At 37.5% G+C, this 20,774-nt stretch overlaps 1 protein-coding gene across 2 annotated transcripts; it reads right to left on the bottom strand.

The window, feature by feature from the left end:
- Positions 1 to 693: 693 nt before the first annotated feature.
- Positions 694 to 19,596, bottom strand: LOC149113597 (uncharacterized). Of its 2 annotated transcripts, XM_089286148.1 has the most exons (18): positions 19,533 to 19,596; positions 18,538 to 18,605; positions 17,566 to 17,619; positions 16,472 to 16,643; positions 15,486 to 15,610; positions 14,200 to 14,352; positions 13,676 to 14,010; positions 13,169 to 13,445; positions 10,688 to 11,022; positions 9,930 to 10,212; positions 7,736 to 7,871; positions 6,544 to 6,667; positions 5,459 to 5,546; positions 4,641 to 4,664; positions 3,580 to 3,709; positions 2,480 to 2,582; positions 1,904 to 1,985; positions 694 to 823 (listed from the first exon to the last, which is right to left on the bottom strand). In XM_089286148.1, the coding sequence occupies exons 2-18, from the start codon at positions 18,596 to 18,598 to the stop codon at positions 786 to 788; spliced, it is 2,520 nt and encodes an 839-aa protein (XP_089142274.1). In that variant the 5' UTR covers positions 18,599 to 18,605; positions 19,533 to 19,596; the 3' UTR covers positions 694 to 785. The 2 variants fall into 2 exon arrangements, with proteins under 2 accessions (XP_089142274.1, XP_089142272.1); XM_089286146.1 differs by lacking the exon at positions 694 to 823 and having other exon boundaries at positions 1,234 to 1,985.
- Positions 19,597 to 20,774: the final 1,178 nt, after the last annotated feature.

The following is a 20,774-nucleotide window of genomic DNA, read 5'->3' as shown; positions in this document are numbered from 1 at the left end:
GCATTTAAGGTTACATTGTTTGGAAAATAGCGAAAGCATTCCTAAAAAGTTATTAGCGTGTGAAAATCCATAGTTATGCGTGCTTCTAAGTAAGTCTTGATACGTAAACCATATTACATTTGTGTTGTTTAGTTCTGCAAGTGCGCAAATGATATTTTCCGGTCGCGTGCGGGGTTAGAAAGCTAGTGATTGCAGCAGTTGTATAAAATCAAAAAGGGAAACAAATTGGCAGTGTACTTCTAGCGGGGGAATTGGCAGCAGGAGATTCTGTAGTGAATTGGAAGACAGCTTCAGCCCGCCGGGAAATACGCAGTCGTTTCGGTGGGAAACTGGGAAATGGAAACAGTCCTTTCCACCATTCCCGCCCCAGACCTTCGTTTTCTGAACTAGGTAACACACGAAGCCATCAGGCATGCGCAAAAAAGAGTAGCTCTGGGGGACGCTCTGGGGTCGAGAATGTCCTTTCCAATGGAAGGTTTTCAAATGCTGTCAAATGGTGCACACCCATCCCTTCTCATTTTGTTTGCTGGTTTTCTACACAAATGGTAAGCGCTCAAGATATCTAAAGTCGCTTCTTATAGTTTCAAACTCACTGAGCAAGTTTCAAACTCGCTGAGAAATAACGATTTCTCTGTAACCGTCTAGGCGTCTGAGAAACTTAAAACCTGGACTTGAATAAGTCGAAAAAGAAACTTCAATCATAAATCTTTTATTTTTTTCACTCATTTCCTTTCATTGCATATTACGCGCATGCTTTTTGTGCTCCATTCCCATTCCGCTGACTGTTAAGACCCAGACGGCGGGCTGGACGCCTGTGGTCTAGCTGCAAAACAAAATGCAAAATCATTTTATTTAACTGATAATCAATAACTTTGTTATATCTCAGCTGGTATGCGCACTGTGATTGATCAGTTTAGCGGGCCGTATTCTACTGTACGGCCCGCTATATTTTAAAGCTGTTTTTGTTGCCAAAACGTTTCGTTATTTATCGCCAAGTCTTCTTAAATTTTATAGCAAGTAAAAGTTTAAAGCTTTCCTTTACTTTAAATTGTGTACTAAAACGTGCTTACGACTTAACAACGATTTCATATTGACTCGTTTTGCTTCCGACGTGCGTCAGAAATTTGAAGCCGTTGCGCGTGAAAATAATTTGTTCCCGAAACCATCAGACACACAGTAGAGATATAATAGCTATGTTACTAACCTCGTCTTCTCGGTCCGTACTATAAGTTACTGGTCCTCGTTTTTTCCCCTTCGATTTATGGCCCAAGCGCTTCGCGTTTGGGCCATAACTAACAGTACGGTCCGTAACTTACAGTACGGCCCTCGAACTCGGTAAGTAAGAGGTATGTTTGTCTTGAGTCGAAATTTAATCAGCTTAAAGCATTATACAGCTACCTTTCCTTGAAACTATTATTAGTCCGAGACTGCTTTATTTACTCAGTTTATGTTATACAATTTATCTTTAGCCGCCAAATTTCCTCTAGGTAGATGAAAAACGCGAGACCAATACACAGTGGAAATGAAAAGAAAAAAAATAGGACTTGAATTAAGTAGGAATATCAATTCTGTCTTCGAAGTACTGTCATAATTTTTTTATCAATATTTTCATGGTAATTTATACCGCTAGCTAGGAAAATTAAAACCCAAATTGGCTGTATTCGAGAAGTGAAGCGTGTTCCCATAACAACTTGAGTCTCGCAAGGTCTCATACCAATGGCTTGATACCCTTTGAGAGGACAATAGAAAACACAACAGAAACAATGCCCCTAGCCCCAAAACAATAACAGCTGCTAGCAAGGAAAAAATATTACAAGCTTACGAGAGCTACCACACTTCTGACAACAAGAACAAAAAGTAAATACTATTTTGAATAGTTTCAAGTCAGCTGATCTTAACCTACCTCGATAATTATTTAGAGTCCATGCACTAATCTTTTCATTGAACACTGCAGTTGCCGTTTCCTCTCCCTTTGTTATCTTTACCTGATACACAAGCAAAATAAATATTACTCGACGACGCTTGGAATTTATAAAACGGGGTAACGGCAATAATGCAGTGTTAGTTTAGTGCTAGTAGATCATAGAGCAGATCACTTACTTTGGTTTTAAATTACCACGCTAAGTAATTAGCTTAAAATAGCGAAGCGACAATTTCTGGTCCGGAGGATCATTTGCGGTACAATTTGGGGATGATTTGCAGTTCCGGGATCATTTGCGGGCCTGCACAACTCGTTCGCACGGATTTTCCCGCGCTTCGGGCCGGTTACACGCGTCTGCTTCGAGTATTGATTGGTTAATTGGACTGTCTACCTCCTTCATGATTGGTCAGAGGGATGTCATCGGTTTTGGTTTTACAACACACAATTGAAAACCGCTCTAAGTGTTAACCTTTGTAGGGAAACATTACTTCAAGTGCCAGTGACTGAACTCTTTACACTACGTCACTAAAAATACTTTTACCGGAAATATTACTGTACCTCTTTAAGAGTCCAATCAACTGTTGTCGATGGTTTTACCAGAATCCACTCCATGGTACCCACGTTAATATCCCTGAAACTGGCGCTGATGACGAGTTGGTTGCTAAAGAGAGTAAACAAGTGAAAACAAGCGATAGGAACCGGTTTTTACAGATTTTCCCTCCGTGTAATAAGTAAGTAAGTAGGTAAGTAAGACTTTATTTTACGAGGGTAACATTTGACAGTAATAAAACTGATAACCTAATGGCCCTCAAAAATAAAATTTGAAAAAGAAAGAAATAGTAACAATCGTAACAATGTTAAAAATAATTAAAAGAAAATAATTAAGCCTATATACATCGTAAAATATTTATAAAATGTGATTATTTACTTTTACGTGAGTAAAAGTATTTTGTAATCGTGAGAGAGATAAATTGACGAGAGTAATCGTTGGGAATTTTGGAAAGGAAGCCCAGTTCTCGACCCCGGTACTACTCGTTTTAAAATCGCCGACCATGTGACCAAAAGAAACGGAGGCTCTGGAGATGAGAATGACGAAGCCCTAAGAGGAACCGGAATCGCGATTTGTGGGCGCGGATGCAATTTTTTTACATAGATAAATAAATAAATATCTTAATTGATCACTCTCCCAATGGGGCTTTTCATGACCATAGAAACCAAATGATGAAATAAATAATGCATATAAACATAGCATGGTTAAAAATCCCAACTGGAAAAAGGCAGCCACTTGTTGTTTTCAAAGCGTGGCCCAAGAGTTGAACAAGGGCCTACCGAGAGACAACTCTAGCTTAGTGGTCAGAGCGGAACTTGAACCTGCGACCTCCGATTTCAATTTTTTTTTCAACTCCGGCGCCATAACCAATCGACCACGCTGTCTCCCCCCTTCTTCACCTATAAAAGGTATCAGTTCTCTCTGAGATATCATTCCAGACGTATTGTGTTTCCAGCTGCCAGGATAAACATTGGTCAATTTATGAAACATGTAAAGCTATACCAAACCAAGAGTTTTATCCACAAACGGGTGCGATGATAACCCCCTAGGTCTCCCCCCCGACCGGGGCCCCGCCAGCTCGGCTGAAGACACGATGAACATTTCATACCCTTCTGTTGCTTTGTTGGTCAAGTGTTTAAATTTAGTTTCTTTGCCATCTTCTCCTTCAATCTTAACAACCATTGAGAGAATATTTTTAGCCTCTGTGTCCGATCCGTAAACTTTGACCGAGTAGGAAACTGTTGAAATAAACAGCATTAGGGTTAGGGTTAGCCCTAACAGGCTTCACATTTATCTCTTCTAGAATAATACGTATATGCATGGACGCGTGTAGATATGGAACTTCGAGCTGCGCTCACTCGTGAGATATATAGAGGATATTACACGGTGGCGAGAAGATATGAATTTTATATTATACACTAACGAATTTAAAACAATTTTTAAAAGAGAAACTTGATATCTTTGAAATCATCGATATCTTCACTAGTGAGGATATGGAAAATACGCCACTCGAGTCCCGGATGTGGTTTCGTACGAATTTTACGAGTGGTGTATTTTCCAGTTAAACACTCGTGTCGATATAATAAAAAGTTAAATACGAGAATACAAATTCCATATCCATAATTCCAAATTCCATAAAAATAACGACGTTTTTGACGATTTTTGGAAGATTTCCGACCAGTTTCCGAAATTTTATAAGTATTCTCCAAATGATTCCTAAGCCACACGCACGTTTCGGAAGACATTTTCCGAAAATTTCCGAAGATTACCGAAGTTCCCAGAAGACATTCGAGGAAGATCTAAAGATGTTTCGATCAATACCAACAAATTTCAGTACAGTGAAAGGGTCAAGCATGCCTTGATATCAAACATTACGTCATTGATATCTTTACAGTTAAATTATCGTAAGTTACCACGTGTTCAATTGCGGCTTTTCTAAGGGCTGGAAATCCTTGTAAATCACCGCAGTTTATATAATAAATAAATTTTCAAGCCGTTGACGATTGAGAGCTTTCCAGCGGCTTCTAAGTAGCTCTAAATACCCTCATTAGAACGGTTTCTTAACTTTATCTCACTAACTTCTTTCATCATAATACAAATTAATTTATTTATATTTTTTGCATTTATTTATATTTTATATTTTTTTTGCGTCATTCCCATTCTACTTACCGTATGGATTAAGCCAGGCTCTAGCTGCAAAGTAAAATACGTGATAAGTTTATTAAATTGACTTCATAAAGCTGTTTGTGTTACACTTTAATATCATAATGCCCAGCTGCCGCTATTATTACTCAGTGCGGTCAAGAGAGCATGAATAGGAGAATTATTCTCCCACACTCACGTGAGCCTTCTCTGATGAAGGCTCGATTTCCGCCGCTCTCTCGAGTCTGGTCTACGTTGCTCCGCGAGAAGAGACGGCTGAACGCGTGAGCGGCAACTTTCGGGGGCGGACCGTATAATGAACAAGCAATAAATTAGCAAGCGTACAATTTTGAGAGAATTTTTTATTCCTTAATTTCACTCGCTTTCATATGATTACCGTATACTAATAACAGATTTCAGAAAATTATCGTAAGGCATTGGGAATCGTAAGGCATATATCAAAGATGTGCAAAAAGTATTATTGCGAAATTAAAAGCGTACTGTCAGAAAAGTTCAAATATGACGTGAAGAACGGTCTCTTCTATTTTGAGGTAGTATCTTAATATTACATTTGGGCAAGGACAGAAAAGAGACTTTTTAAAGAGGAAAAAAAATACGGCAGCTTAGTCTTTTTCGTTCTTATTTTTTTTTTTTTTCACGGTGTTCTTTCATTTTTTTCTTTAGTTATTTTTTTTTTCTGGTTTTGTTGGCCGTTTACTGGTCTATGGGTGCGTTGGAAAGTTTTAGCTTGAATAAAGTCCAGTTCTAAGAGTACGCATGGGCATTAGATTTCTAAATTAAATATTATTTCCCAGTTGTTGTAAAGTTTTGCCATTAGGACTTACTGGAATACCAGCGGATGCTTGACGGCCATGCTGGAATGGTTTCCTTGAACACTGCAGTTCGCGTTTCGTCTCCCTTTGTAACCTTCACCTGATACAAAAGGAAACCAAATATTCTTTAAGTGACATGTTCTTGGCATTTGAGTAGGGTAAAGGTTAAGTCTGCATACGAGCCAGATGGCCCAGATGGCCAGAGCTTATCCCGGTTTCTGTAGCATGAAGCGACTAGGAATATTTCTGCTTCCCTCCGGATGGGATACTAGTCCATCGCAGGGTTACCCCCAGCATTAAACTCGCCAGTACACATTTGTACACCTAGGTGGAGAGAGGCACCTTGAGAGTAAAGTGTCTTACCGAAGAACACAACACAATGTCCCCGAACTGAGTCTCGAAGCCGATCCGGAGTCGAGCGCATTACTCATAAGACCACCGCGCCTCCACAAGTAGCACAACATTAATGGCTAGTTTAGAGCTAGATGTTTGTATTACTTTTACTGCAGATACCAGGCCTAAAAATGCGCATATTTTCCGTTTGTTTGTCGATACAAACCAGTCTTTCACCCACCGTGGCAAACTTAAGTAAGCAAACGAGTAATTAAGTAACTAGGCAGGTAGATAGATAGAGGTAGATAGCTAAGTGAGGAAGTATTGTATTGTAGGTAATTTATGTTTTGTTTGTTCAAACCTGAATTTTTTTCAGGCTTTAATTCACAATTAGCTTAAGTTGTGTGCATAACTGCGATGATCAGCCATGTCTTCATAATTTTCTCCGCAGTTCAAATATACTGATGATATTTCATATATTCACTTGTATTCTTCATCATCTAAGGGTATATTACGAACTCACAATAATTATGATCAGCTCCCAGTTGGCTTGATAGCTCAGTTGCTAGAGCACTGCACCGGTGTCGCAGAGGTCATGGGTTCAAATCCCGTTCAAGCCTGAATTTTTTTTAGGCTTTAAATAATTTCACAGTTGCTTAAGTTTTGTGTATAACTGCGACGCTCAATCATGTCTTCATATATATTTCTTCGCAGTTCTAATATATGATCCTTCATGTATTCACTTGTAAATTACATCGCTGTACCTCGTTAAGGGTCCAGGTACCACTTCCGAAAAAGGTGTCTTGGACTCTTCTTGGTTTTATCTCAATCCTCTTCACAGTGCCCACATCAAGATCATAGAACTCTGATACAATCACGTTTACGCTACTAAAATAATAAAACGATTGACGAAGTCATCGATATTCTAAAATTTACAGTTCAAATTTTTTCTGTCTGCTGGAAGTTCAGAGAACTTCCATATCCAAGCAGTCTCCATTGAAGGCATTCCTGGTTGAACGGGTCCAATATAGAGTAGGGTATTCATTTTAAGGTCAGGTCTGAAATTCATGTTTTGGTCTGAATTAGGGTAAACGTTTCAACAAACACACCGCACATCCCCGCCTGAGGCTCTCGGAATGCCCTCACGGTTTTGCCTTCTACTGCTTGGAACCATTAGTTCTCTCCTGAGAGGGAAGTTGTTGCCAGAAACCCACCCTACCAAAACGGCTGCATCAGATATCAGAGTCACCAGTATCTCAACGGAACCTGACATTCGAGGAGAACAGATCTAGACGCACTTATAAAAAATCTTAGAAACGATGTAAAAACTGTTCAATCGCTGTACTTTGACATAAAAACTGTCATACCGAACTACTGGGATTTAACAATTTTGACATCGTTTCTAAGGCTTCTTTTTGACTGGGTCTTAGAAGGAAACGGAATCGCGTTTTGTGGACACGGGTCGATCATTTTCGTCCTTACTACGATTATCAGTTGAGAAACACGCGACGAAAGTTTGGTGACCAGGTTTTAATGTTCAACTTGCGTTAGTGTCCTGAGCAACTGGTTCCGTTTCCATTGGCAACTTGTCGACCTTTGACGTCACTGGCAGCAAAGCACATTGTCAACATTGAAAACGTGGAAAATTGTCAATTGTCAATTGGTAATTCTAAGTCCAAAACTTCGTCACCAAAGCTCCATCGCGCCTTACTCAACTGATAATTGTAGTAAGAAATACCAATTCTTTCTGCGAAGTCGTTGCAAACACATTTTGTTCCAAACATTACACCCTAAAAGGTGCTAGAATAACTATATCTCTAATCTCTATCGATAAAAGGGTAAACGACACAAAGCAACCAAAGATGACTACGAAAAGGTGTGCAAAGCACTCCCGTCACTGGTACATGTCCCCCCGGACCCTGAAAACAGAGCAACACAAAGGATAATATATCATACTTTTCCCTGACTAGTGTTGTCTCGTGCAAGACATGATCCGCAGTTTTTTGTTTCCCTTGTCCTTTAATCCTTACAGTCAGTTCGTAGTCACTCCTTGCATTGGAGTCCGGAGTGTAAACCTTCACTGTGTACTTAACTATTGAAAAAAAAGCAAAGCTGTTATGAAATTTTTTAGTTGGCGTATTGAAACTAGCTTAAGTCCACATACATCTCTTTTATGTTGGCATTGTTAAACTGGAAGCTACTCGCCAGGCCCTGTTTTTAATTATGCTGAATTTTTGTATTAAATATTTATCAATTATTCACGAGTACGCATTGCATTGGATAGCCAACGAGGAACTTCAAATCATCTCATATCCAAAAAGCGCGAGTGAAATAATTTGTTTTACTAAAAACGCCTCCAAAATATAAAAACCTAAGATACTATATAAAAAAAGAACGCTGTTAAATGTAGAGCATGGTATAATGGCTCACATACCATGATGGCTAAGCCATTGAAAACTTTAAATTGCATTATCCAATGATCATTTTCTAATTTGTTTATTAAAAACTGGATCATTGGATAATGCATTTCAAGAGTTTTCAATGGCTCAGCCATCATGGTATATATACCTCTTACTAAGCGAGTTCGAGGTCCATACTGTAAGTTACGGACCGAATTTTTTCCCCATTGATATATGGCCCAAGCGCGAAGCGCGCGGGCCACAAATGGAAGGGGAAAAAACGAGGATCCGTTACTTACAGTACGGACCAACAAGACGAAGTTAGTAAGATATTTATTATATCTCTACTGTGTGTCTGACGTGTTCGGGAAAGGTATCTATTCACGCAGAACGGCTTCAAATTTCTGACGCACCTCGAAAGCAAAACAAGCCAATTTGAAATCGTTGTTAAGTGACTCTTAAGTCGTCAGCAGGTTTTAATACCAAATTTCAGAAGTTAAAGAACGTTTTAAACTTTTACTTGCTATAAAAGTTAAGAACAGTTGGCGATAAATCACGAAACATTCTGGCAACAAAAGCAACTTTAAATTTTAGCGAGCCGTACAGTAGAATACGGCCCGCTAAATTGACCAGTCACAGCGCTTACTTACTGAAAGATATAATAAGAGCCATTATACCATGCTTTACAAATATGGTAATCGTACGCACAACTTTTAGAGGCGTTCCTATTTTTATAGGTTTCTATATTTTGGTGGCGTTTTTAGTAAAACAAATTTTTTCACTCACACTTTTTGGATATACAACAACAACAACAACAATTTATATCTACTACTGTAAACAACTAAAAGAATTTACAAGATTACAATTATAAGTAAATAAATAAACAGTACAGTACATACAGTAGTGGGACACCCAAAATATGAGATCATTATGTATGCACTGTAGGCATAAAGGTGTGTTTATTGCATGGCTTAATTTTTTTCCAAATTGGGTATAGTTTTATTGCGAACGAAAACGGTAGGTGACCTGCTAAGGTAAAGAGGAAGACCACAAGGGTGTATTTACCTTAACATGTGTTAACTCATTTCGGGTTTCAAGAAAATGAATGAAGCTGCAACGTCTTAAGTGACGCGAATTACCTTTTAAGATACTGTCAGGGACTGAATAACATTTTGCCCTGAATTTTGGTCAAGATTTGGAAAACTGGGCGGCACATCCTCATCTACCAATAATTCCAAGGAGTATTCCTATTTTGCCACCACAGACTCCCCCCAACCCTCCCGACCCACCAAGAAGAGAGATAACTCATGAAGGCCATTGCAGTGTACTTGCCAATAAGGATGCATTCCTTTGGGATAATTCTGGTCAGGATCAATGATCCAAGATCACTTGTATCAGGATGCATTTAAAGACTATAAATCATTTATCAGAGTGGAATCATCGGGTCCTTTGATCCACCAAGATCCGAGTGATCTTGGACAATTGTTCCCTGATCGAGAAAATCCCAAAAGAATGCACCCTTGTATAAATGGTATAGAGAGATAAAGTTCTTATTCTCTTTTTTCCAACTGCCCATAATTCACTCTGTTTGCTCCCTAATTTTCCATAAATTATTATTTTTAAATACTCTTGGGAGGTATGCGTATTCTCAGGAACATTTTGCAACAGTAGTTGATCCAAAATTTTGGGGGCAAACAGACTGAATTACGGGGGATTGTAAAAATAGAGAATGAATTAAATAACATTGTTACCAAGGCAGCCAACCAATCGTTTCACGCGAAATGCCAGGAGATCCGCGATGTTGTTGTAACTGGTGACCCTCGCCGCATTTGTATCTATGACGTTATCTGGCTCAGAGACGATGCCTTTCAGCTGTTGTATTCGTGATGCTTTCTCAGCGTTGTGAATAAGGACACCAATCATATTGATGCTGTTGTCTTCTTTCAACGACCTTGCTGTTTGCTCGAGTGTGGAGGTGTCCATAATGTCACCATTCTCATTCTGTGCGTTCCCGTCTGAGAATATGACTAGAATCTTGAACATTGCGGACGATTTATTAACACTGACATTTTGAACAAAAGTCTGGAATTTAAGACCTGCTGTCTTGCAGTGAGTTTCTGGTTTTGTATTTATATAACTGAGGCCAGGGACCCGTTTCTCCAAAGGCCCGGAAACTTTTCGGGCCCGCAAAGCCATTTTTAGTTTATCGGTTTTTAAAGACAGAGAGTTGTATACGCCTGAAACTTCTTGTGTGACGAGAACCTCTGTTCATAGTAAGAATTTGTGCATAAAACAGCTCTGTAGTCATAAGGTTCGAGATTTTGCTACGGCTTTTCGGGTGGAAAAACTTTTTGGGACCTTCGAGAAACGGGCCCTTGGTTTTTATTTTCCCAAATTTTCTATCTTCTTGATATCAATTCTGATAAAAGTCAGAGATAACGCAGATAACCTGAATTTGTTGATCACACAGTCAGACCAAAACAGAAAATAGCCAAAAGTAAAAACTCACCTTTGCCGTATCGTCTTTTCTGTCGTCAGGACGCTTTTCAAACTGTTTCAAAACCATTTTACTCAAGGCAAGGTTTAACAGGTTAAGGCCGCTTCCTCCGTGTTGGTATTCGTTGTCCATGTAATTTACTATTGCATCTGCGTTTCCAAAACAACTCATTCGCCGCGACGTAGCGTACTTTGCCACAGCAAACTTGAAGTCAGATGACACACTGCGTAGTTTAGGCATTATTTTTTTCAATACGGTTTTAATGTTTCCAACTGTCTTTGAGGAAGTACCTTGACTGTCTTGAATCAGAAAAATCACATCCGTCTTGTCCATGCAAAAGTAAACTCCTGTAATTAGACAACGTTGTTTTATTTTTCGCTACAGATCTTGTGGACAATCACAAGGTATTCTTTAATCTACTGTTGATCAACTATGTGTAATTAGTATAAATCTACCAGCATTCTATCACGAATGCCGTTCTCTAATTGGCTACGCTACCCACTATCAATTCTGTGATAGATAGCCAGTAGCGTAGCAGTGTGCCCTTGTTAAAAAAGTCACGACCGCTTCTTGGCGTTTTCGAAGTGTCTGTGAAGAGGATTTAGATAAAGTTTTGAACGACTAGTAGACTTATATTAAAACAATTAGATTATTCGCTCTCGATTTCTATGCGTGATAGAAATCTCGAGCTCACAATCTAATTGCTTAATAAATTGAGGCCTGTCACTTAGGTTTAGGGTTTTATTTCAATGGAAACTGGATACGATATGACGCATAGCCATCTTATCGCAAGGCGCCTCTTTCAGCTATAAGAATTTAAGCCTTGTATTTGTTCTTGTTCTTGTTCTTGTTTTGTTTATGCCATTTATAAATATCTTTACAACATATCGCTACAAAATATCGGTAGGCTTCAGTGTATATGGAAACTAACCGATGAGTGAGCTAACTTTTTGTTAGCCTACAAAACAGACCTGTATTAAACTCCATATGCACTCAAGATCTGAGTAGTCTCTCAACATAATTTGTTATTTACAACATATCAATGTACAAAGCAAGGAAGCCCAGAGAAGCGAATAAGAGTTATGTAAAGGACTACCTTAAGGTTACTTCAAACCTTCGCGGGGCTATTTTAGTCGATTTTTTTTTTGGTCAAGAAAATTAATGTCCGCGAAGCACAAGTTTGCATACTGTGAACGCTAGGGGTTCTGTTTTTTCATTGGCTCGCGGCTTTCAAGTTGACATATTCTTCTGTGAAGGCGTGATATGTTTATAAATCTTTAGAAGGCGAAAACTCGCACTCGTTTTTTGAGAGAATCCCTTCTCTTTAAATGAATTAATAGGGTATGCAGATTTGACGGTTTTCCATGAAATTTGGTCAGAACATTCACTGATAGATATGGAACAAAAGCGTGTCGGCAAATTCCTTTATTTTAAATACTTTCCCCGTAGCGGCCTTTAACGTAACAGGTTACGCGAATTTTTCGATCGCCGAATTTGACAGATCTATAAAAAGATAACCAATAGAAATTAAAGAAAATGCTGACGCGTTTTTGGAGATTGAAGCTTTGTGATTAACACTGCACAGTTATTTTGCATGAACGATCGCATTTGATACCCGATTAATTCGCCGGAACGTCAGTCGGTCATTTTGGAGTTGACGGCCTCTGCCGCCTTTGGAAAGCAAAATCCAAAACAAACCATAATTTTATCGAATTTTACATTTTATAACCCTTCTGTTGATATATAGTTTGTGGGGGTTTCCTTGAAAACAGCGCGCGTACAAATTTTTTTCTGGAGGACTCCCGCGAAGGTTTGAAGTAACCTTAAAAATACCTAAGACTAAAAAAAAAAAGAATAAGCACACTAAGAGAAGTAAAATATACTTATACCAAGCAAGATAACTTAAGTTTATAGTCGAACACAGCAACACTAGAGGCATTTTTAATTTCAGTGTTGAGAGAAGTAGCTAATTTAGGGCCTTGAAGAGTCTGAAGACGGAGTGAGAATTTCTTTTCATTTGCTCCACGGTAGGGCAAACGGAAAATTCTTACTTATCATATTATATTTATGTACGTTTATTGAAACTTTCAGGAAGGCGATTTTTGCGAAGGTACATAACTTTACCCATTTAAAATTTGATGATGTTTTCAAATTATAGGATTGGTGTGTGCATTAAAAGTATAAGGGTGTATTCTACCCGTTTCATTGCTTTTTCAGACAAAAGCTACAACTGCAAAGTATTATTTGCCGCGACTTTTTTTAACAATGGAAACTGCAAGGATCTGAATAACGACAAATTTCGCCCTCAAATCGAAAATCCCTTTGTAAAATTCCGAGGAGTGTTCCTGAATTGCTACTTCTCTCCCCTCCCCCCCCCCCCCAACCCCCCTGTACAGGGAGAAACGTACCCAAGAAGGCCATTTTAATTTATTTGCCAGTCCTATACAAAGAGATAAAAAGAGAAAGTTCCAACTGAAAAGAGTAGCTTCTTACCATAAGAACAAGCGAATTCCTTTATTTGGGTTGCTAGGAGATCTGCGACCTTGTCAAGGTAAGCAGAAAAATCGGCTTCTATAGCGTCATCTGGTTCAGTGACGATGCCTTTTAACTCTTGTATTCGTGGTGTTTTCTCAGTGTTGGGAATAAGGACACCAGCTATTTTGATGTTGTTATCGACTCTCAAAACTTTGGCTGTTTTGTCAAGCATGAAGGTGTCCATGATGTCTCCATTCTCATCCACCGTGTTCCCGTCTGAGAATATGACTAGAATCTTCAAAATTAAAAAACAAGTTTGTAAATAAGAAGAATGAAAAACAGGATTGACAATTTGAATAATAGACTTTGGAATTTGTTGCTTGCTATCTTGCAGTATGTTTCCTTCTCTCATCCTTTGTCGTCCCTATACCAATTTTGATGAAAGTGAGAGATAATGCAGATAACTTGAATTTGTTGGTCACACAGTTTAGACCAAGTGGGAAAAATGCCAAAAAGAAATCTCACCTTTGCCGTGTCCGTTTTTCTGTCGCCACGACGCTTGTCAAACTGTTTCAATACCATTTTGCTTAGCGCAAGTTTTAACCGGTTACGACCGCTTCCTCCATGCTGGTATTCGTTGTTCATGTAACTGATTGTTTCCTCTGCGCTTCTGAAACAACTCATTCGCCGTGAAGTAGCGTACTTTGCCAGAGCAAATTTGAAGTCAGTTGACTCACTGCTGAGTTGATTCAGCATTCTTTTCACCACGGTTTTGATGTGTTTAACTGTCGCCGAGGAAATACCTTGACTGTCTTGGATCAGAATAATCACGTCCGCCTTGGTGTTGCAAACAGGACTCTCTGTAATTAGACATTACTAGCAGATCAAGTGAACAGGTTTAAACATGGCATAAATGTTGACTGAACTTTCCCGCACTCATTCGGTCTCTATATCATACCAAAAGTCTACTAGGAAACAGAGAAAAAATATATTCATAATTTCGAATGAATTACGATGCAAATCACTTAGTCCTGGAACTAAAATGTTACCTGTGATATTGCATTGCTGATGTGAGATGTTGTCAGTATCAATCTCACTTTTATAGTGTCCCATACATCGAACCATCTCCATGTCGCAAAGACATACAGCATGCCTGCACTTCTTCTCTTTCATAAGTCTTGCAGAATATTCACTCACTGGAGCTGTGTTGACAATTGCAAGGTACATCTCACTAAACAGGTAAACCAGTTAAGCAGGGTTGTTCTAGATTAAGCTAACCCGGGTTTAGCGAAAATTTTGATTTAAGTTTTCTAACTTTTCGATAAGGTATTCTGTTTATGTTGTTTGTCATGCAGTTTTAAGCTTGGGAATCTCAAAATACATAAACCATGAAAAGTGAAAAACAATTTTATTTCAGAAAAGTTACTACTTCGGTTAAATTTTAATCCTAGGTTAGCGTAAACCGGCTTTCGAACAACCCTCCCTGTCGAGTTTAGTTATTACTGATGGATCATGCATTGTTTGACAAAACTCGCTTGACTATTATCTATTAACGGGCAAATGGTTATAGAAGGGATAAGGGGCCCCTTTCTCTAAAGTCCCGATAGTCACCGGTCCCGAAAAGCTGTTTTTTGTTTCCCGTGCTTTCATTGGAGATCTAGATATTAATAGAATTAAAATTCAAACAATGGAAAAATCACTGAAAAAACGAAATAAAAATAAAATAAAATGGACTGGTTTTTGAGCTAAAACTTGCCCTACTATCCCGGAACTAAAAACAATATGAAGCATAGACCACTCCTCTTTAGGGTACTTCTGGAATATTGTTTTGAAAAATTTATTTTATTCCTTCTCGTTTATAAACCATAAACACACACGATCGCACCGAGATAAATTTCTCAGTCTCAACTCAAGCAGTGAAGTGCGAGCCGTACGTAATCATGCCCCGTTTAACAACAATTTCATTTAGGTGTTCTTCTTTATTACTTTTAACGAATACTTTTTCTCAGAATGAAAAAACCATTCTACCCTGAACAAACCTTTCGAACACAGCAATAATTCATCAAGTTTAGAGACAGGAAATCATGGTCGGGACGGTTGGTTTGGATGTCTGATCTTAATTAGCATAGATTTTACGATTTTATTTCTCCGTTTTCTCCTTAGTTCTAGTTTCCATTAAGAAGGTATATCAAACACTCAAGACAGTGTTTGACAATATTTTCAAACACCTCGAAGCTCTAAAAACGTACTCCGCTACGCGTCGTATTTTCAACTAACTTCTCGGTGTTTGGAAATGTGGTCAAACAATGTCTTGAGTGTTTGATATGTTACTCACAACACTTGTTGGTATCTTTGTCGTAGAGGAATTTTTTCGCCTTATACCTAAGTCCTCCGACAACATCACACTTGTCCGGATCTTTATCAAGGTCTTTCTCACAAAAATCGTGAACTTTGCAGCAGCTGATGAAAATAACCAACTAAATTATGAGCGAGAAAAAGGAACAATAGGGTAACAGAAACTATGGGGGAAGCAAGCTAAAAGGAAGGGAAGGAAACAGAAGAAAAAAAGCATATTAATCATAAATGGAAATATATGATACAGAAATGATTAATCAGTACAAACCGTGAAGTTAGACAGACGCCGGTAAATATTTTTCGGCGCTTAAAGGAAAACGTCAGGGTTTTCATATAATTTGTAACATGCTTGCATATGCTTTTAGTAGTCAGCACCACTAAAAGCAAAAAAAGCAGGGAATTTTATTGCAATTCCTTCTGCGAAAATGCCTTAGATCTGGCAGAGTAGTTCTAATAATTTAGTTTCCTTCGCGCAAGTTTTTAAATTAAGACAAAATATACCAATTTGCAAAAAACAAAGAAATTAATTGTACAACCCCTACTTTATTTCGTGTTTCAAATTTTAATCAGACCAGATTTTTATGTTCATGTATATTTAGAAACTTTTTGGAAGATCTGATCGAAAGAGTTTCAGACCAATCTAACCTGCTACACCCTGCAAAATATCAAGCTCTATGAAGGAGATATAATTTACTCTAAAAGCGTCGTTGCTTTTTGAGTCTCGTTTGTTCTCTAAGGCCTTTTGTTAAGACTTCATTGTAAGTCCAATTCTCGAATACATTATAGGATTTTAGGACTTAAATTTCAAGATGCGTTGGTAGTTTTAATTCTCAATTTTAAGTTGTAAGAATTGATCTAATTGTAATACGCTTTTGACTATTTTTATAGAAAAGGTGCAATATAAGTAATAAATGTTATTGTTATTGTTATTGTTATTGTTATGGTATGGAGGAAGTCCATACTTACTAATCAAAGTTGTCCACGTATTTTCCGTGTCCACGTCGACCACACCAACAACCGTAAGTGAACAGATTGCAAACATTAGTTCTCCCTGTCGCTCTTTTTACCAATTTTTCCACTAGAAGATACCTTGGTTTTTCGGGTAAACCAGGACATGCTCTTCTCTCTCCTCTCCCTTCTGAAAAATATTATTTAACAATTCTGTTCCAGAGTCGATTCCTTTGTTTTTTTGAAGAAAGCTGATTTAAGAGTTTTCGCCAGAAGATTTTTGATTTGAAATCTGAAATATATGAATTTCAAGAGAATCGGATAGTAAGTGAGTAACTTTATTTGCTTGACAAATGCATCAAGCGCGATAGGCGTTACTTGGGGACAAGCTATAGAAATAACGAAAAAGTACTAAAAACGTACACTGGCTACTAGACAGTTAATAAACATGCTAATAGGATACTTCAACATACTAAAAATTACTAAAAATTGCTAAAAACTTACACCAGCTACGATATAGTTACTAAAAATACCAATAAAATACTTCAATATACACTAATGTAAAGATTTTTAAAAATACTAACAAATGAATGCTAACAATATTATAAAATTGGTGATAATATAAAAATGCGTATATAAAAGTGTATGTAACTAACTGTTACATACAACACATGTTTGACAGCCGCTGGACTCTAATAATGTTAGGTCGTTTCTTGTTTCTCTAAACAGAAAAGGTCTAAAAGTTCTTCTTTCGGACACTAACTAAATCACGTTTCTCTTTCATCTAATATGGCATTTTATGAAAGAAAAGTGATCAGAAAAAGATAGTTTTCGGTTTTTGAAATGAAAAGAAATCAAGATTTTACTCTGTTTTTCCTGACATAAGCTGATATGTTTCAAACGGAAAAGACATCATAGATGAAAATCACTTACACATAATGGTAAATTACTACGTAAAAGAAGAACGTATCTTGAGTGAGAATATCTGCAAAACATTTCGGTTCAGTCACAGTGGAAAATTAAAATCCGAGTCGTACTCCAAGCACAAAAATGGCACATTAAAACAAAATATCAGCTGGCCAGCCTGGCTTGCAGAAACCATGAAGACTTACCCTCTGTCAGACTTGTTTCTTTTAGTCGATTATGTTTGATAGACGATGCTCGACCTTGAAAAAGAAACCTTTTCGTATTAAAAATTTTGTAACGTATTTATCCCTAACTGCGAGGTGAAGCAGGAATGTTCAATATTTGTAAAACCGTTAAAGGACTAAAAAATAAATAAAAAGATTGTAAAAACAGCAGAGTAACAGCAATCTTTAAAAAGGAAACCAAATTTTTTCATTTTACAAAACATGTTTCGACATTCCTATGTCATCTTCAGTTGTAAATGTTCGACGGTTGTACATTTGAATTTTCATCTTTTGTAAAATGAAAAACGTTGTTCTCTTCTTAAAAATAAAAAGATAAATTTGTTGATCTACTAACTAAAGCAACCGACTAAGTGCTACCCATGTGGAGGAAAGTCACGATAAATAGTTTGAAGGGGCAAATGGCAGCACAAAGGTGGCTCAGTGGTAATGCATTATTAACAATTTCCTACACCATTTTAGGCTCTGTACCGCTTATTACAAGCGCACAAAACTCTTATAAGTCACGTTTTTTACCATCTGAAACATATTACTCCAGAAAAAATTTTAATTGAAAGATATCTTAATGGAAAACACAAATTCCAAATTAATTAAATAAAAAATAGTTGGGATTTTGTGTGGTAATCTTAGTTTTTCTCCTTTCATAGAACTTGAGATTTTACGAACATAATTCGCAAGTTAGATCGGCCCGAATTTCTTCAATAAAATCTTCGAAATATTTTTTAATAGACATATGCATCAAATTATAAAAAAAGGAAGTAAGATCTTTTATTTTAAGACGATGAGATTTAAAACATTGCATGCTTTAGGGGTCATGTGTAACTAACTAATACTTAATTAACCTACAAGTTAAAGCGGATGAAATATGCTTAATCAGACTTAAAAACCAATAAAATAATTTTATAATTTAAAATAATTTAAAATAGTTTACCATACCATAACGTAAACTCATTAGAAGGATTGCCCATCCCACCAAAACGGCGGAGACAATCTTCATCTCTGTGCTGTGTAAAGAAACATGATACACGCCTTGTGACCTCCCGGTACAGTGTCAAATAGATATATTTATGTTTGATACAAATTTCTGCGGCGGTAAGTTACACAGCTTATGCTGTAGTGTAATATCGCTATACTGACGCGAGTTCTAACATAACAATGCTAAGATATATGTTTTTCACAGCGTAATGATATCTCGATAACAAAGAGTTAAACGTTAAACTGATGATTTAGGAAGATGGCTGGCAAGAGTTTTTAGCACTTTTCAAACAGCGTTTTCGAGTCCGTGCACAAAGTTTTTCACTATACGATACGGACCGGCCCTGAGCCGGTAAATAACTTATTTATTCCCCCCTCTCTCTTATCGCTTTATCACAAAATTATGGGACCTTCGAAGCAATCGCCACAAGGTATTTTTTCATAACTACATGACTGAGGCGCAGTTAGAGCCCATTGGTGAAATGATATCTAAGTGTGCTACTCGCACTAAATTCATTTACTTTAGATTAGCGGTGACTTGTTAGCTTCAAGAAAAACTTATACGAAGTTTCGTGGCCGCACTGTGATTTGAAGCTTCCGATGTTGATGCTGATGTACTCTGTTCTGACCACAGGACATCGCGTGTCTGTCTTGACCTTTAAGGTACTTTTCATAAATTGCCACCGTAACACAAAGAAATAATCTGCAAGTGTTTCTTCCATATCTAGAGCGAGTTAAGCTGAAGTCTTTTATGTCAAACTGGGAAACCTTTTATTCTTACTATTTCTAAACTGTTATAGTCAGAAAGTGAATCATCTACTCGAGTTAGTGCGTCAGTGGATGAGATATTGATATTTCTAAAGGATAATTATCACTTTGATTTGATTTGTAGAAAGGTGTAAAACTATACTGAAAAAGAAATATAACTTTATGAAAGAATCCAAATTGGGACATACCTTTGGCTAAAAACGGAAAATATCAATTTGTATCATAAGGTCCTCCGTTGGCGATGTGTTCCTGCGAGTCTTCTAAGCTCGTAAAATATAAAGCCAGTTCACAGAAAATAACCATATTATCAGGTGACTGCCAAAAAACACCCCACACCCTTAATTTTTAATGATGTGAAATGTAAATAAACAGTAAGCATCAAACTTGAACCTGCAAAACGAAGCAGGAAAAATATTTTGAAGGATCCGAATTCCTGCTTTTTGTTGAATGTTTTTTTGATGAAATAAGCTCTAAACGACGAGAATTTCAGCACGTTTTATTTCTCGAACGCTCTTCTAGACAAAAATTACTTTCTAAATGTCAATTTCTCTGAAATGTGTGGATCGACAATTATGAATATAATCACCTTTCCGAAATACTATTGAACTTTCCGTAACCAACTACTCAAAATGTCAAGCCTAGGTAGTCGCTCAAGGGAGGTGGTCGCTTACGAGAGATTAGACAATATTGGGTCACAACTTTGCCTCCTTAGCATATGGTAACTGAAGAGACTTACCCGAAGCTTTAAATGTTTTATTCGTGTGAAAAGTCAATTTCGAGAAAAATCCGGTACTTGCCATTGAGAATTTCCGTCTCTTGTACAACCCGGAATGCGATAATGTCCCAACACCTTATTATCCATTTTCGGCTCTATTATCTGTCAAGTGGTCGCTTCCGGGAGGTTGAAAACTAAAGAAAATTTCAAACTTTTAGCTCTGAAAGTGGTCGCGGTCGCTTACGAGAGGTGGTCGGTTACAAGAGGTTCCAAATATAATGATTTGACGAAGAAACTCTTAGTATTTTGGAATTCTGGTCGCTGAGGAGAGGTGGTTGCTTACGAGAGGTGGTTGTAACCGGAGGTTCGACCGTAGTCAAATTAGTACGAAAAACAATGTTTCATGACATTTCTAAACTTAGACAGTTGAAAGTCAAATGCACAGCGGAGTATTTTTAACGAAATAGAAGTAAAAAGAAAGTAAACGGAGAAAAAAAAATCATAAAAAATAAATGCTAACGAAGGCAAGATATCTAAAAAACCGTAACAATTAGTAATTCTTTTGTTTAATTTGAGAAAATGTTACGATTGATACACAGTACCGCTCGATCAAACATTTTGTATATAAGAACTTATGGAATTCAGTTTAGTTCAAAAGAAACAGCTAATTCATGATTTGTTGAGTCTGGCGTCCATGCTTTTATTGACCAAAAAC

Source organism: Orbicella faveolata, unplaced genomic scaffold (assembly GCF_042242905.1).
Source record: "Orbicella faveolata isolate gen_17 unplaced genomic scaffold, um_ofav_v1 contig_14, whole genome shotgun sequence".
NCBI lineage: Eukaryota > Metazoa > Cnidaria > Anthozoa > Scleractinia > Merulinidae > Orbicella > Orbicella faveolata.
This window is presented reverse-complemented; position numbering and strand designations above follow the sequence as displayed.